This window comes from Punica granatum, chromosome 1 (genome assembly GCF_007655135.1).
Source record: "Punica granatum isolate Tunisia-2019 chromosome 1, ASM765513v2, whole genome shotgun sequence".
NCBI lineage: Eukaryota > Viridiplantae > Streptophyta > Magnoliopsida > Myrtales > Lythraceae > Punica > Punica granatum.
This window is the reverse complement of record NC_045127.1, coordinates 43,371,794-43,389,330: the sequence shown is the minus strand read 5'-3', so window position 1 is coordinate 43,389,330 and position 17,537 is coordinate 43,371,794. Positions and strand designations below refer to the sequence as shown.

The following is a 17,537-nucleotide window of genomic DNA, read 5'->3' as shown; positions in this document are numbered from 1 at the left end:
ATTTTCTAGCCATTATCGACGGATAATAATAAATAAAAAGTCAAAATGGAAGGCCATTTTAAGAAAAAAGACCCCCCATCCAAGTTCCATAGTCTCTAGGCTTGATTTTCCGATCATTATTTAACCTACTCTCAGTTTGGCCAGTTCCCCATTTGGGTTGGTTGTGGGCGAGGAGGGATTCGATCTCGGTACCGTGATTCCTAGTAGCGTGCTCTAATCCTCTAAGCTACAGGAGTCCAGCCTGACGTCGGCATCCTTGTAGCTGCTCTTCTTGATCCTGCAGGGCTTATGGATAATGCCCCGGATGGAAGATAAACTACATCACGTCCAAGGCTTCCAATTTTTGGGTTGGTTGCTATTTATGACGGATGATGAGGAAAAGGCCAATCAGATTTGAATATCTGTCTAGCTTGACGAAAGAAAAGAAAAATTATTTATTTATTATATTTAGGGTTTGCACTTTCATAGATGAATACGCATATCAAGGATTTGATTTAATGATGGAATTGTAGTTGTCGAGCTGAGAAAGTAACCTTACCGGTAGTGGTGAAAACCCTCTTTCACCATTCAAAGCGGAAAGCAAAGCATCATAACATAAAGAAAATTAGGTTTTGACTTGAAGTTGAAGATTTTTTTTTTTGCCCCCCGAATTGGATTCCTAGTTATGAGGATGTCTTGTCGTCCTTCTTTGATTTCTATTACCAATTCGAGACATGTCGATAGGAAAGGGAACTCCCCTCACGTGCCTTCCTACCTCTTATCTTGCGTCAATTCATCACAAATTTCCAATGTGTTGTTATTTTCCACACGAATAGTATCTTATCCTTTATTTTTCCGTTTGCCCATTTTTAGCTACGTGAAAGACCATCGCACTTAATAAGGAACAAAGTAATTAAAATAAACAAAGGAAGCTAAATCAATGGAGTGCAAAGAGTGCCTTGACGAGAATTGAGGTTAGAGCCTATAAAATGGATCGTGCTAACAATTGTGTCACTTTAGATTATATCATAAAGAACATATGTTCGTTATTATAAAACTCCTAAAAGTTTAACATCGCCACCACTTATTGTGAAAAAGTATATGATTGCAACAAAATTGCACAAATAGTACGTCATAAATTTGAATGGTGAATATTCTCATTGATACTTTCCCATCTTATTATCTTTATCATTGCGAGAAATAATTATTAAAATTTTCTATTCATAAATATATATATATATATATATATATTTAAAATTCTCTTTGTGATGGACATGTGGCCCAATAAGGGCCACTTTCCCCCCTTTTTTTTACACGTGGATTAGTTTAAGTAGTTCGTCGCTTGTTTCACTTAAGTCAATTCTTGGGTTTGAATCCTTGTGAACAAGGTTGTCAGAATCGCGATTCTACCTAGAATCGGTCGAGGGTCGTGGAATCGTGAATCGTAGAATCGAATCGTGAATCGTAAGATTTTACCTATAATTAAAAAAACAGCATATATATATATACATACACATCAAATCTCATGTCAGAAATAGTAGAAGTAAACATCAAATGATAAATCTTGTTGCTTTCTATTTTGTTCGTCAAAATCAGATGGTGCTTAGTCTTCACAAGAAAGCGCTCCCACTATAACAACCTCAAATGAAATTTTTTTGTTCGGTGATAAACCTCAAATGAAAATTGATATAGTACCGTGGTCACGAATCTTATAGGCGAAGTTGTTTTTTCTCCCTAACTTCTTCTTGGTCTATTCCTTCTTGGAATCATCTTTGCCTCTAAAAAGTTGAAAAAATTTCAGCCTAAATCATCTCAAACCATACGACAATCAGGAATTGGCCGGAACTCAATTCGAAGCAGTTCTAGAAACTTTCCAAGTCCCTATCACTTACAGTCAGGAGACAAGTTTTAAACTTTTCATAAAATAAGAGAACCGATGAGCAATACTGTTGCACAATGAGAGAGATGAGAGGGGAAAGGGAGGGGGCATATGACTTTGGGTTGAAACTAGAATCGTAGAATCTGTTTGATTCTACGATTTTGCGAATCGAATCGCGATTCAATCACGATTCTACCTTTCCGATTCATGCCATAGAATCGGAATCGGTAACCACCCCTTGAATCGTAGAATCGTAAGATTTTACGATTCGAATCGTGATTCTAACAACCATGCTTGTGAATGCATAAAATCCAAGCTGTGAAAGTTTTACCCATTAGTGAACCAATCCTGCTTGACTAAAAAAAAAAAAAGATTCCATCCAAGTTCCATAGTCTGTATGCTTGATTTTACGACCGCGATTTACCTACTCCTATGGGGAATGTTCCTTCCCAAGTTGGGCCAGTTCCCCTTTTGGGCTGGTTATGGGCGAGGAAGAACGGTCTTAGTTCCTGAATATTCACACGATGAAAAGTAAAAATAACTAATATTAAATGGTTCTGAATTCATAGAATTTCCTTTAGTTGCTCGAACAACCCAAAATTCAGTTATTTCAACTACATCATGTCCAACCCAAAATTTCATAAAATTTCATGATGAGGAATAGTCGAACCAGATTTGAATAGCTGTCTAACTTGATAAAATAAAAAGGAAAAAAAATTGTTTATATTGATTTATTTATTATATTTAGGGTTTGCACTTTCATAGATGAACGTGCATACCAAGGATTTGATTTGACGATTGAATTGCGATTTGTCGAGCTGAGGAAGGAAGCTTCCCCGGTAGTGGTGAAAACTCTCTTTCACCATTCAAAGCGGAAAGCAAACCATCATAATAGAAAGAAAATTAGGTTTTGACTTGAACTTGAAGAATTTCTTCTTCTTGTTTCTTTTTTTTTTTTTTGTCGGAATCGGATTGGTAGTTATGTGGATGACTTATCGTCTTTCGTTGATTTCCTAATACCAGTTTGATATATGTCGAGAGGAAAGGGAAATCCCCACATGTGCTCTCCTACCTCATAACTTGCGTTAAGTCGTCACAAATTTCCAATGGGCTGTTCTTTTCCACATGATTGGCCTTTTATCCTTTATTTTTCATTTTGCCCTTTTTTGTTAGGTGAGAGATTATCGCACTTAATAAGAAACAAAATAATTAGAAAAAAGGGAAGTGAAATCAGTGGAGTGCGAAGAGTGCCATGGACGGGAATTGAGATCAGAGCCCATAAAACGGAGCGTGCTAACAATTGTGTCACTTTAGATTTCATCGTATAGTACATGTGTCCTAATAGTTTTGCATCACCACCACTTATTGTGAAAATGTATATGATTGCAAGAAAATCGCTCAAAATAGTACGTCGTAAATTTCTTAATAATCGAGAAAAGAATATTTTATGAGATTTGAATTTACCAAACTACAAAAATAAAATAGCTTTCCCAAATGAAAATTACATGCTTTCAATAATTTAAGTTCAAATTGCTTACATTAATGTCAAAATTTGACATGTAAAAAGATTTTTTAACATTTTATTTAACATATGAAATATTGGAAATCTGATTTTAAATTCCCTAGGCCCAGCGATCACCATGCTTACTGGTAATTTGAGTGCCCAAGTTAATTCACTTTCCCTCCCAACTTGTAATATACTTTCCCAGTTGGGGGTGACTGTCTAGATTACCAGTAATTATGTAACATTACCGGTCGATATCAAATATGGCAATGAACATTGCGTAATTTTAAAAATGGGAATCTATTTCAATGGGAACCTAAATTACTAGTAATCACCTCTATTGAAAAAAAAATTCTAGTAATCTCAAATATTAATGCACCAAAAGTTATGCTGCCAAAGTTTATATATTCTTTAAGTTTATATTTTGAAACAGCTCTTTTTTATTTTATATAGTTTCCAAAATCTACCTAATAATGGAGCAAAAATATTTGATTCAACTCTAATCACTCTTAAATCTCATGTAAAACCTATTAGGGAGAGTTTGTGAGATTGAGAGTTTTGCATCCAAGGTTAGGGTTTAATCTCTTCGATTTGATTTCTCCACCTGTTGTGCTCATCGATCTTTTGCTCATAGTGAAAGCCGAAGCCTCCTTTTCCTGTGGATGTTTCCCTCTTGATCACACCGATTGAGAGGGTTTTACCATGTAATTGTTCGTGTGTCGTTCTTCTCTTCTCTACTCTTTTCTCTATTTCGTTATTCGATCGGGTCGATTTCTCCAACAAATTGGTATCAGAGCCATGGTTAGGGTTCCGCAATCAACTCATTCCGAGATTGTGACAACGAAATTTGATATCGAGAAGTTCGATGGGATCACGAATTTCAGTCTATGGCAGGTTTGGACGACTACAATCTTGGTTTAAAACGGCTTGAAGAAGGTCGTGACGGGTAATAAGCCTAAGAAGATGGAGCAGTTTGAGTGGGATGAGCTTGATGAGAAGGCTTTGTTCGCAATTCAATTGTGCCTTACGAACAATGTGCTGTAGGAGGTACTCGTGGAGAAAAAGGCATCAACTTTGTCGAGGAATTTGGAAGCCCTATACATGACAAAGTCTCCGGCTAATCGACTCATGTTGAAGCAGTGGCTGTACACCTTCCGTATGGCCGAAGGCACATTGATTAAGGATCATATCTTTGAATTTATTACTCTCTTGAATGACCTGAAGAATGCCGAGGTTAAGATAGATGATGAGGATCAAGCTTTGCTATTATTGTGCTCTTTACCGTTTTTATATAAGACTTTCAAGGAGACCATGATTTCTGGTAAAGATAATCTCACGTTTGAGGATGTGAAGGGTAGCAAGCTTGATGAGCAAGCCTAGGGTTTGGTTGCTAAAGGAAGGCATCGGTCTAAAGGTTGAGGTCAAAACAGATCGAGGTCCAAATTGAGGTATAAGGATAAATTTTGTTGTTATTGCAAGAAGAAAGGTCATATTGTGGGAGAGTGCTACAAGCTAAAGAACAAGCAGAAGGCTGAGGGCAATGAGAAATGGAAGCAGAAGGCTGATGTCTCTGATGCTAGTGTAGCCAAGAACAATGATAATAATGTGTTGTTGGTGACTACGACTGAGAAGTCTAAATTTACGTAGGAATGGATCTTGGATTCTGGATGTTCGTACCACATGTGTCCCAACAAGGACTGGTTCTCCACTTATACATCATTTGAAGGTAGAGTTGTCTTTATGGGAAATAATGCGGCCTGTAAGACAGTTGGAATAGGTACAATTCAGATTAGGATGCACGACGGGGTCATCAAAACTCTATCAAATGTCAAGCACATGCCTGACTTGAAGAAGAATCTTATCTCTTTGGGTGTTCTTGACTCGAATGGTTGTAAGGTTGTCATCGAGTCCAATGGCAAGAAGGTATCTTGTGGAGCTCTCGTGTTAATGAGTGGTCAAAAGACCGGCAACATATATGTTCTTTAGGGTTCAACAGTAACTAGAGCAGTAACAGTCTCCTCATCTGTTACAGAGTCGGATTAGACTCAATTTTGGCATATGAGTCTTGGTCATATGAGTGAGGCAGGTATGACTGTTTTGAGTAAGAGAGGCCTCCTCCTGGGTCCAAGAGTTGGGAAGTTAGATTTCTGCAAGCATTGCGTTTATGGAAAGCAAAAGCGTGTCAGTTTTGGTACAACAATGCAGAGAAAGAGGGGCACCCTTGACTACATTCATTTCGATTTATGGGGCCTGGTTCAAGTTACCTCAAAGGGAGGTCACATATATCTCCTGATTTTTATCGATGACTACTCCATAAAAGTTTAGGTCTACTTTCTGAAGAACAAGAATGAGGTTTTCGAGACCTTTAAGCAGTGCAAGACTCTATTGGAGAACATACATGGAAGACTGTCAAAAAGTTGAGAACTGATAACGATCTCAAGTTTTGTGGGGCTGATTTTAATGAATACTACAAGAAAGAAGGGATTGACTGACATAGCACCATTATTAGTACCCCACAGCAGAATAGCATTGCAGAGAATTAACAGAACTCTACTCGAGAGAGCCCGGTGTACGCTTTCCAATGCAGGCTTAGGAAAGGAGTTTTGGGCAGAAGCCGTCAACTTGGCATGCTATTTGGTGAACCAGTCACCACATCGGTCTTTGGAGCTGAAGACTCCAGAAGAGTTATGGTCAGTTAATCCTCCTAATTACTCTCATCTGAGAGCGTTCGGTTGTCCTGCTTATGCACATGTTAATGATGGGAGGCTAAAACCCGAGGGCAGTTAAATGTATATTTTTTGGTTTTACACATGGTGTGAAAGGCTATAGATTGTGGTGCCCTGAGACTAAGAAATTTATTGTTAATAGAGATGTCACTTTTAATGAATCTGTGATGCTTTACTCAAGAAAATAGTTGCATGTTCTTGTTGACATAGGAAAGCGGGGTGTTTCGAGCAAGCTGGAGTTTGAGGCTAGAAGTTCTCCTAAATGGCAGGAGATTGTTGCGGATACTCCAAATCAAACAGAGGCTCCGTCTAGGTCACAATCACCTTCTTCGCCTCAACTGTAGAATTATATGTTAGCTCGTGACAGGGAGAAACGGTAGATCAATCCACCTCAGAGGCTCGGTTTTGAAAATATGGTTGCATATGCCTTAAGTGTCGCTAAGGGCATTGATTCAGCTGATCTAACTAGCTACTCTGAGGCTGTTCAAGCTCCTGATTCCAATAAGCGGCTTGTGGCTATGGAAGAGGGGATGGAGTCCCTACAGAAAAATGGGACTTGGCAAATATTAAACCATCCACCGGGACGAAGATTGTTGGCTGCAAGTGGATGTATAAGAAGAAGGAAAGATCGGGTCCTAAAGACACTAGATATAAGGCAATGTTGGTCGCAAAAGGCTACAGTGAAGTGGAAGGAGTTAATTTCCACGATGTTTTCTCTCCAGTGATGAAGTACACGTGCATTCGGGCGTTACTTGCTCTTGTTGCACTATACAACCTTGAGTTAGAGGAGTTAGATGTGAAGACTGCTTTTCTGCATGGTGATCTAGAAGAAGACATATATATGCAACAGCTTGAAGGCTTCAGGGTTGAAGGCAAGGAAAATCACATTTGCCCTTTGAGAAAATCCTTATATGACCTGAAGCAGTCTCCTCAACAGTGGTATAAGAAATTTGACTCCTTTATGTTAAGCATTGGTTTTGTTAGAAGCAAGTATGATAGTTGCTTTTATTTATATCGCCTTAATGATGGGCCTTTCGCATATTTACTACTGTACGTGGATGATATGTTAATTACTGCTAAGGACTCATATGAGATTGATCGATTGAAGGCCATGCTTAACTCTAAATTCGAGATGAAGGATCTTAGTACAATCAAGAAAATTTTGGGGATGGATATTTCAAGAGATAGGCGCTCAGGAAAGCTATTTCTATCTCTGCAGAGATACATGGAGAAGGTCCTAGACCGTTTGCGATGCATAATTCAAAGCCGGTCGAGACTCCCCTAGCTGCACACTTAAAGCTTTTGGCTTTAGCGTCACCACAGACAGAGGAGGAAGAAAGGTACATGTTTAAGGTTCCCTACTCCAATGCAATCGGTAGTTTGATATATGCAATGGTGTGCATGCGCCCCGATATTTCCCATGCTATTAATGTAGTGAGTAGATATATGGCTAAGCTAGGAAAGTTACACTGGCAGGCAACTAAGTGGATTTTGAGGTATTTGCGGGCACTTCTGATATTTATTTGGAGTTTGAGAGAAGCTCGAAGGGTCTAGTTGGCTATGTAGACTGATTATGCAGGAGATTTAGACCGAAGAAGATATCTCACAGGTTATTTGTTTGCCTTCGGTGATTGTGCTATCAGCTGGAAGGCCACGCTATAAGCTAGAGTGGCGTTATCAACTACAGAAACAGAGCATATGGCGATCATAGAGGCTGTGAAGGAAGCCATTTGGTTGAGAGGTTTATTCAGGAAGCTGGTTATGGAGGAAAAAATGACTATCATGTATTGCGATAGTCAGAGTGCTATACATCTCACCAAGGATCAAATGCATCATGAGAGGACAAAGCACATTGACGTCAAGCATCACTTCGTTCGAGACATGGTGGCTTAGGGGGATGTTCAGATTCAAAAGGTTAGTACAAATGATAATCCAGCTGATATGATGATCAAGGCTTTGCCCATTGCCAAGTTTGACAATTACATGGGCTTAGTTGGTACCCTGCATAGATCGAGTTAGGCCGGAGGAGTCTTTGGCAAAGGAGTGCATGATGAGCATATTGTTTAAGTAGCTATGAAAAATACAGGCCAAGGTGGAAATTTGTTGAGCGTGTATTGCATTTTCAGTATTTTTGCGGACACTCGGAGTTACGAAGATTTGTCGGAATCAACCGAAAAATCAAGTAGAATTTATTATGGAAGTCGGCTGCTATAATTCTAAGGTCAATGGTAGCTATGGGAATTCAAGTACAAAGGGGATACTTGCATGTATAGCGACAAGTGACAGTGGAGTTAACTGAGAGCAGCAGCTGCGGCTGCCATATTTTGAGGGCTGCACCAAGGGCGGAGCCAATGTATATTTAGGGGGGGCAATTGCTCCCTCTGAACTTTGGAATTTTTTAAGTTTTACTCCTAAAAGTATGAGGTTTTTTTTACGTAAAATTTGTATTTTGCCCCCCGAACTTTGAAAATTTTAAATTTTGCCCCAAAAATATGAGTTTGCCTCCCCTGAAGTAAAATCTTGGCTCCGCCCTTGGTTGCAGCCTTCCGACCTTTACTCAGCCCGTGCTCTGTTTTTCGAGTCCAATTTATTTCACCCGATGAGGCCACTAAAAGTCGACTTCTTTACTTGATTTCTTACTCTAATCACTTTGTAATTTCATCTAAGTCCAATTGTGGAGAGTTTGTGAGATTGAGAACTTTGTATTGGGATTAGGGTTTTCATCTCTTCGATTCGATTTCTCCACCTTTTATACTTCTCGATCTTTTGCTCATAGTGAAAGTCAAACCTCATTTACCTGTGGATGTTTTTCTCTTGATCACACCAATTGGGAGGGTTTTACCACGTAGTTATTTGTGTCGTTCTTCTCTTCTCTACTATTTCTCTATTTCGTTGTTAGATCGGGGCGATTTCTCCAACAAATATGATATAGATCGCATATTTATTAACGGATTTTGAGAAATATTAGTAAATATCAAATTATGAACAACGAGATATATATAAAGATTTATAAAGAATTACAGTAAATTTGACTTTTATATAATTATAAAACGAATTCAAAATTTGAATGCTTCTTCATAAAATTACTCCGTAGCTTCACAGGGGCTTCTATATCCAGTTAATTACTTAAAATTAAGCCATTAGTTTGTTATTTAGATGAGGAGCAAGAACTCTTAGGTATACATCGCAGGCATTAGGCTTCTTGGCTTTTTCCTTTTCAAATTGTATTGATCTTGCAAGAGAAAAATATTCGAGAAACTTACCTAAAATGGCTCATGGTTTACCTGTTTTGTCAAATTTATCATATGCTTTTTTTTTGTCAAATCTATCCAATGGTTTACTTTTTGCATCAAATCTATCTCAGCGTTATCTTTTCCGTCGACATCTAACGACCGTACTGACGTGGCGCCCACGTGGCAAACGTGGCCCACTATCTCTCCACGTGTCACGTCAGCACGGCCGTTAGATGTCGACGGGAAAGATAACGCCCGGATAGATTTGATGCAAAAAGTAAACCATGTGATAGATTTAACAAAAAAAAACATATGATAGATTTGATAAACGGGTAAATCATTGATCATTTTAGGTAAAAATCCCAAAAATATTCTCCAAAAGTTCCACTTCTACATTGGGCAATACTAATCAAACATCTATTTCCAAACCTCGTTCGGACATTAGTTTGAGGGTAATGAGCCTGCATGGTGAACTAATATAATAAATTTAAATCCCGTTTGGTAGGCCAGATATAGGTATAGGTTTTCAACATAATATATATGTAACATAGTTGAAGTTTTTGAGTTTTGTCCCCAAAAGATTGTTCATCTCTCCAACCCCCACCCCACCCCAACGATATTATATTATTTGATTTTGCCCATAATTTTTCTTTTGAATCCTAGCAAATATAAATTGCGTGTACTTAATTAAGAAGGAACTAATTTGTTTTAATTTTTAGATAATAAAATACCCTTTTCTGAAATAAAATATCTCCTTCAAAACAATGATCTGAATATTTATAAATATTTGGCAAATCTTGGTGCAAAATTTTATTACTTGTTATGTTTGATATTGTTTTATTCGTTCCCCTAAAAAACTTTTGCCTCCGTCACAGGGGAAGGGTAAAGCAACGGATTGGATAGGATTATTCATTTAGGCACCAATCCTGCTCAACGGACGAGATTAGTCAGAATTAGGAAAAGATAGATATGCCCCATACTTTAAAGATTGAATTCGAACTCGTGCTTTGCACGGTCTTCTTTTTAATTATTACTTTTCACAATTTTTAAAAAATAAATTTACTTATTATAATCAGAAGAATTAAGAATTTTTTCGGTACGAAGAAGAATTAAGAATTTCAAATAATAATATTAATATATTAGGCATTGTTAATATACGGTACTTACATTCTTATGATTAGCCAATTTTCATAATTAAATCACCTTGTTTAATGAAAGGTCCTAATTAAATCACCTTATTTTCTTGTCAGCTTCAACAATTCTCTTCTCCATGCACGATCGAGCAAGCTTGAATTGTTTTTTCTTTTTCTAAAACCAACACTTTAGATCATCTGTCCATTAGTTTTGCAAAATAAGCCTCATTAATAATATACTGCAGGAACACATAATATTACAGGGATAAAAGAGGGAAGATAGCAGAGAATTCCTAAATATACTGCTCATTGTTGCTTAGATCATCATCACCAGTGATTGATTCCAATCCCTCGACAGCCTCTTAATCAGTTTGTTGTCCCACTGAATCAAGATGTATATCGGCACGAGTTGTGTCATTTTGCTTCTTACTTCTTAAATTAGGTAAACCCATGCCCAGACTTTGAATTCTAAGTCGTAAAGGTACAACGTCCAATTTGGTGTCAGCAGCAGCTCCACTCCTGCATAATTTTCAGACCGAAATCATTGTAAGCATCAAGAATTTGGGCAGCATGAGTTGTGTTCTTTTGCTTCGCCTTTTGCTTCTTATTTGTTAATTGGGCAAACCCATCCATCTGCATTGCTCTGCACCTCGACCTAGAGCCAAGGAAGTGTCGGTTAAAGAATATTGTAGGGACCATCAAGCCAATATCCCCACGAAAAACAGAATGACTTGGCAGCACATAGGCCTCGAGAAGAACTGTTTTGGCATTGGTCAAGGCCACATATGCATCATCAGTTGAGGCTGTTGCCTTGAGTATCACGGTCACCTTCCCTTTATGCTGAATATTTAATTATTGGTCCTTTTACTCTATTTGATTTGATTTTTATTTTTCATTATATTCCAACATCGCTAATCTCTATCAATTCTTTTATGCATGACTCCATCTCATGCTACAAAAAAAGATGCTGCAAAAGAATTTGGAAAAGGTAAACAAAAAAGAGTATACCCGTAGCCGCCCGCTCGTTAACAAAAATGGATTCGGGGCATCAGATTAGTAAAGATAGCAACGTTTCATATCTGAGGAGGACAGAAAGGTATAAAGATACATACATACATACAAGAGCACATTGACATCGAAAAGGGTTCAGTCTGAATTGCCCGGTTTCTTACCGTGAACCTGACAATATGTGATTTATAGATGAAGGCATCCCGGTTTACAAAAATACGAAGTACATCACTCAGTAACAAAAAAGAAAAAATTGAGATAAATGATTATTAGATTGACCAAACTTTGTCGGTCCGTAACAATAAAGTCAAAATTTGAAATAAAATTGGAGGGCATTTCAATTATTTTGCCAAAATACACAATAGAAATGCTTACATCGGTTAACCTTTGCCAATTTCTTTTGGAGGAGTAGAAGGGGCGGCTGGCTATGGTTTCGCCGGCGGCTGACGTTAATGAATTAGGCAATGTGACCGGAGCGCAAGCAAGCACGAATGGGGGCTGAGCAGAATAGGATTAACCAGAGACTTGAGGGAGAACCGTGGAGGGTGAGAGATGCCGGTTGGGCACTGCCAGCTGAGGGAGGAGAGGGGGCGACTTGGGATATGCTGGCGGGAGGAGGAGAGGGGGCGCCTCGGGGATTTGCCGGCGGCTGACGTTAATGAATTAGGCAATGTGACCGGAGTGCAAGCAAGCACGAATGGGGGCTGAGTAGAATAGGATTAACCGGAGACTTGAGAGAGAACCGTGGAGGGTGAGAGGTGCCGGTTGGGCACTGCCAGCCGAGGGAGGAGAGGGGGCGACTTGGGATATGCTGGCGGGAGGAGGAGAGGGGGCGCCTCGGGGATTTGCCGGAGGGAGCAAGAGAGGGGTCGGCTAAGGTTTGATTGTATTGGCTATAACTAATTGGAGGAGGTGGAAGTTTTTTTTTAGCATTTGTTTTATGTAATTAAATTGTTTCGGTATGTTTTGGGGTGATTTTTTTTATAATTATAAAAAATAATAAAAATAAAAACCCGAAAGTCAACAATTCAAATTCGTAACATCCAAATAATTCAATCAATTTAGAGTGGGTGATTCTAACAATTCGAATGTTAAAATAATCTAAAATAGACTTATATTATACTTACTTATTCAATGTACAACAATGTAAATTTAGCCATTTGAATATGTTTTTTTTTCAAAATCAATTGTCCTATATAAGAAATATTTGTGTATTTTTTTTCCAAGTAATATTTATATAAAAAAACAATTGTTATATGTATTTTTTTTATATGCGCCTTTTTTTCTAAAATAAGAACTACATAATTAGGATAGTTCAACATATGACAACACGTGACGAAATCCACATGGAAACGATTACACGTGGCAACGCTTTGGCGACACATGGCGAAAGCCGGAGAGACTAACGCTTACTCGTGACACAACTTGATTAAATGTTTCAAGTATTATATATTATATATTGATTTGCAAACTATTGCAATGGTAGAGCATCGGAGCAGAGTTATGGGTGTGTTTGTTTTTTAAAAAATTTTCAACTCAATTCCACTTATCTTCAATTCAATAGCACAATTATTACTTATTTTAAATTTTTTAACTATTCAATTCAATTTTTAATATTAAATTCTCACAACTATTCATTAATTTTTCACATTTTTTTTTCATAATTCAATAATACAATAATTACAAATCAATTAAAACCAAAACTCAACTCAATTCAACTCTAAATCCAAACGCACTCTGGGACTCTGATGCGGGCAAGTGACTTGGCCAGTGCTGTGGTTGCTAGCACTGAGCCAGAAATGCCCCCTCTCTCATCTTTGTAATTCAGTTAACGTGATTATCACTTAACATGTTCATAACTGAATAACCTAATTGATGGATAAAAAAGAATCTCTTTATGTATTTTCAGTAAAATAGGACCAAATTGATGCATTTTTAGTAAAAATTGACCAATCTGATGTGACATATAACTAAATTGATGCAAATTTATAAACTCGAGTACTAAATTGTTGTGTCTATGCAAATTGAGGGATCTAATTGATATGTTAAGGATTCAATTGATGTAAGTTTTAAATTTAAGAGGCTAAATTGATATAAAAAAATTAAAGCATCAATTGATATACCATCTCAATCTCAGGAACCAAATCTCCTATTCATTCGAAAATGAAAGAACAAAATGAAAAAGGAAAGACGTACACTTGTTCAACGGGATTGCAACAAAGGGTCAAGGTGTCTCAATCTCAGAGAGTCCTCGCCATTTCAATTCAAGAGATTTGTCTCCTTCCTACCTCGTATGTCATATCTCCTCCTCCATCATCATCCTAGATCTCTGTAATCCCTCTCAAAAGAAATCCAAATCTCCCTCTCCCTCTCCCCTCCTCCAGTCTCTCTCTCTTATCTTCCCTTCCGTGCCCTTCTTTCCGCTTCCACAACCTCCCATCCATCTATCCTCTCTGTTCTTTTCTTGCTCTGTTGCTTCGCATTTTAGGTTCAGTCAACATGTGCGGGTGCATGGGATGGATTCTTTTGGATAAAGGCACCTCATTCTACGTTTTCGTTTCGTTTCGTTTCCAATCTTCCACCTTTAGCCCAGAAGTGTGGGAAAAAAAAATGTAATCTTTACATGGTGGCTTTCGTAATAAACAGGAGTTTCTTGCGTTTCAGATGCAGCTGGGCAGCCCTCGAAATAACCCCTTTCCACGCGTGACCAACTCCGGGTTGTCCCCTTTTCCTGTTTCCTCGGATTTCCTGTGGACCTCGGAGCTTGCCGTGTCTCAAGTTCGAATCTTTCAGCTGAAAGTTTAGATTGTGCTGAGGAAGCTCTGCAGCCGGCTCGGGGCACATTGGATGGTTTGATTCAGCTTCTTCACTGCTGTAAGTTGCACCATTAATGTGACTTAAAAAAATCAGGAGATTTGCTGTTGTGGACGTGGGGGATCTCTTTTTTAAGCCATTAGCTTACATGGAGACGGGTTTCTGGTTTTTGTGATTGGATCTGACTTAGAGGTGAGAGGGGAATTTATACAGGCAGATTAGGAAATTTAGAACAAATTTCTGGGTTTTGTTGGGCATTGATTGATAGTAAGGAAGATGTGGGGTTCGAATCAGATATAACTAGTTCAGAGCTACCCTGTAGCTAGCTCATCCTTGCTTGAGCAATTAGGTAAGGCGTGGTTAGAAGTCCTTTGAGGAGTTTTCACCGTTCTGATTAGTCGCAGTGAGAGAGTGAGGAAGGGAGAAGCGACTTAATAAAGGAGAAAGTTTAGTTTTCTGGTCCTTTTCTGTCATTCAGATCAGAATGGGGCATTCTGCAGCTATATGGGATTATAAAGCCGCTATGGAGATCTCAAAGGACTGGAATGGGATCGATCACGTTCTCCTTCGGAACCCACAGGGGGCTTCAGCCCGGGTACTCATAGACCTCAGTTCCATTTCGAGATTTCTTTGCATTCTGATGGCTTTGGCTTCCTTTATTTTGACTTTAAGGGTGCTGTCTTGCTCGATTTTAGATAAGCTTGCATGGAGGGCAAGTGATATCGTGGAAGAATGACCAGGGAGAAGAACTTTTATTCACCAGCAGTAAGGTGTACTCGAGTTTTACTATATTGTGATTGTATATGTTCCTCCAAGAACTGATTGTTACTCTTTAGCCCAAGAAGTTATAAGAAACTGATTAGCATTTTTTCTTGGTCACTTTCTTTTCCTCTAGGCAATTTTTAAGCCTCCTAAAGCAATGAGAGGTGGCGTCCCCATTTGTTTTCCGCAGGTAAATCCTCCTACTGACATTGATCTCAGTGTATTTTGAGGTCACATGCTTATGTATAGATAGCTTGGTTCCTCGTGAAGTTCGGAAACGCTGGATCACTGGAGCAACATGGGTTTGCTAGGAACAAGCTGTGGGCTGTCGATGATGATCCTCCACCTCTGCCACCAAATGACTCCGTCGGTAAATCTTTAGTTGATCTGCTACTTAAACCATCCGAAGAAGATCTAAAGTTCTGGCCCCATAGGTAATACTTTAAACCACATTTAGATTTTAATTTTACAATTATGTTCATATTCTTTTATGTTGCTGTCATGTTGAAACTCTTTAACTGGTAAATATGTTTGAAGTTTTGATCTAATGATAATTACCACTTATCCCAAAAAAAAAAAAAGAGAAAGAAAGAAGCTCTTAACTGTGCCTTACCTTTGCTGGCAGTTTTGAGTATCGACTGAGGGTGTCTCTTGCGGCCAGTGGGAATTTGATCTTGATATCCCGAGTCAGGAACATAAATGGCAAGCCATTCAGCTTCTCATTTGCGTACCATACATATCTCTCTGTTTCCGACATAAGGTAATAATCAATCTTTCCCATTCTAGGGGTTGAGCCCTCTTTCGATTTCCCTTTATGGGCACCTTGGACCCATCTAGTTTGCACAAATAGATTGCTCAATTATCTACCTTTACGACAGTGACACGTGTCATGCTTAGAAAGATACTAATAATGGAAATGGAAAAGGAAATGTGAAATCTCATTGTGACATTCTCAGACAATTCGGGGATAAGTTAACATCTAATACTCTGCTGTTTGCTTTCAATATCTAGAAAATTATTCCCAGCATGTTCAACTTATATTGATGGGATCGTCCATTTATGTTTTCACAGTGAAGTGAGGATAGAAGGGCTGGAGACGCTCGACTACCTTGATAATCTCCACCAACGAGAACGTTTCACCGAGCAAGGCGACGCCTTGACTTTTGAAACCGAGGTAAATTTAAAACCTAAATTGCAAAAGTATGGCACAGAAATAATTTCAACAATTTGAGAACTGAAGCGTAAAGAAAAACTATCTCCACAAGTTTATACTATTAACTATTTTCTCAGCCTTTTCTTCTTGTGACAGGTCGATCGTATTTACCTTAATTCACCAAATGCAATCGCTGTCCTCGATCATGAGAGGAAGCGGACCTATGTAATTAGGAAAGAAGGCCTGCCTGATATTGGTAAGATGCATTGAAGTGGTAGTCTTTCATTATATGCAAATTGAATCACCATTACATCTGGGATAATATTGTATGCGATTCAACTCATGAGAGTGACTAACAGAACATTCACTCTATGTACTGTTTGGTGAGTTGACTCTAATCTTTCACGGTATTTTGTTCTATGAAGTGGTATGGAACCCTTGGGAGAAGAAATCGAAATCGATGGTGGATTTCGGGGATGAGGAATACAAGCAGATGGTTTGCGTGGATGGGGCGGTAATAGAGAAGCCAATCACTTTGAAGCCAGGGGAGGAGTGGACTGGACGGTTGGAGATTTCAGCTGTTCCTTCTAGTTTCTGTAGTGAGAATCTTGAAAACACGGGACTCTGAGGGATACAACTATTCCTTGAGGGCATCTTTTTCTCAGGCAGGCGATTTAATGGTTGTTGGAGCTGCCGATGTGTAAATTACCGAAACGTACTTGATATGCGCAATGGTAGTGACATTAGAACTATTGGAGAATATTCCTTTTTATCAACATTTCTCTATATTGTTCGATACGTGCTGTATGATCGAACTGTCTTGAATTGCAGTGTTGATTATGAGATCAAAATGCTGAGTAATTAGTGCTGTATGATCGAACTGTCTTGAATTGCAGTGTTGATTATGAGATCAAAATGCTGAGTAATTAATGTACTCCGGCATGTCCATCGCACTCTTTAGACACCATGGTCTACTTATTGAAGTAAAGAATGTTGGAAATGAATGAGGTCCAGCAGAAGTACATTGAATAATAAAGTGGCATTTCGGAGAAAGGGACTTTGATATATTAGTATCGTTCTCAACTTAAGCTCGAGAGGTTTTAGTTCGATTCTCATAAATGGAATTTTAAATTTAGGCTTAACTTGAACTCGAGAGGTTTTGGTTCGATTCTCATGATTAGAACTTCAAATTTAATCTCATGGACTTTGTTTGCAATCGAATAACATAAGCATTTTGTTCGCAAAAAGGGTTCCGGTGAAAGGGCATCAATTTTCACTAGGAGCGTAATTTGGGCCTATTGGCCCAATCGGGCTCATTTTTTGGGCTTCACAGTGGCAGGCTTTTT

The 17,537-nt window shown here is 38.5% G+C and overlaps 1 protein-coding gene across 3 annotated transcripts; it reads left to right on the top strand.

Moving 5' to 3' along the window:
- Nucleotides 1-13,783: 13,783 nt before the first annotated feature.
- Nucleotides 13,784-17,063, top strand: LOC116192476 (putative glucose-6-phosphate 1-epimerase). 3 transcript variants are annotated; one of them, XM_031521034.1, is made up of 9 exons: nucleotides 13,784-14,336; nucleotides 14,777-14,871; nucleotides 14,972-15,046; nucleotides 15,172-15,228; nucleotides 15,309-15,472; nucleotides 15,664-15,798; nucleotides 16,110-16,212; nucleotides 16,348-16,447; nucleotides 16,617-17,063. In XM_031521034.1, the coding sequence occupies exons 2-9, from the start codon at nucleotides 14,800-14,802 to the stop codon at nucleotides 16,817-16,819; spliced, it is 909 nt and encodes a 302-aa protein (XP_031376894.1). In that variant the 5' UTR covers nucleotides 13,784-14,336; nucleotides 14,777-14,799; the 3' UTR covers nucleotides 16,820-17,063. The 3 variants fall into 3 exon arrangements, with proteins under 3 accessions (XP_031376894.1, XP_031376895.1, XP_031376893.1); XM_031521035.1 differs by having other exon boundaries at nucleotides 14,755-14,871; nucleotides 14,972-15,041; XM_031521033.1 differs by having other exon boundaries at nucleotides 13,785-14,336; nucleotides 14,755-14,871.
- Nucleotides 17,064-17,537: the final 474 nt, after the last annotated feature.

What these genes read in the sequence shown, in the direction of transcription:
- LOC116192476 (XM_031521033.1), top strand. Translation starts at nt 14,761, where the DNA reads ATGGGGCATTCTGCAGCTATATGGGATTATAAAGCCGCTATGGAGATC. An exon ending in CCTTGACTTTTGAAACCGAG is followed by an intron (nt 16,213 to 16,347) that starts GTAAATTTAAAA and finishes TTCTTGTGACAG; the next exon opens with GTCGATCGTATTTACCTTAA. An exon ending in AGAAGGCCTGCCTGATATTG is followed by an intron (nt 16,448 to 16,616) that starts GTAAGATGCATT and finishes TGTTCTATGAAG; the next exon opens with TGGTATGGAACCCTTGGGAG.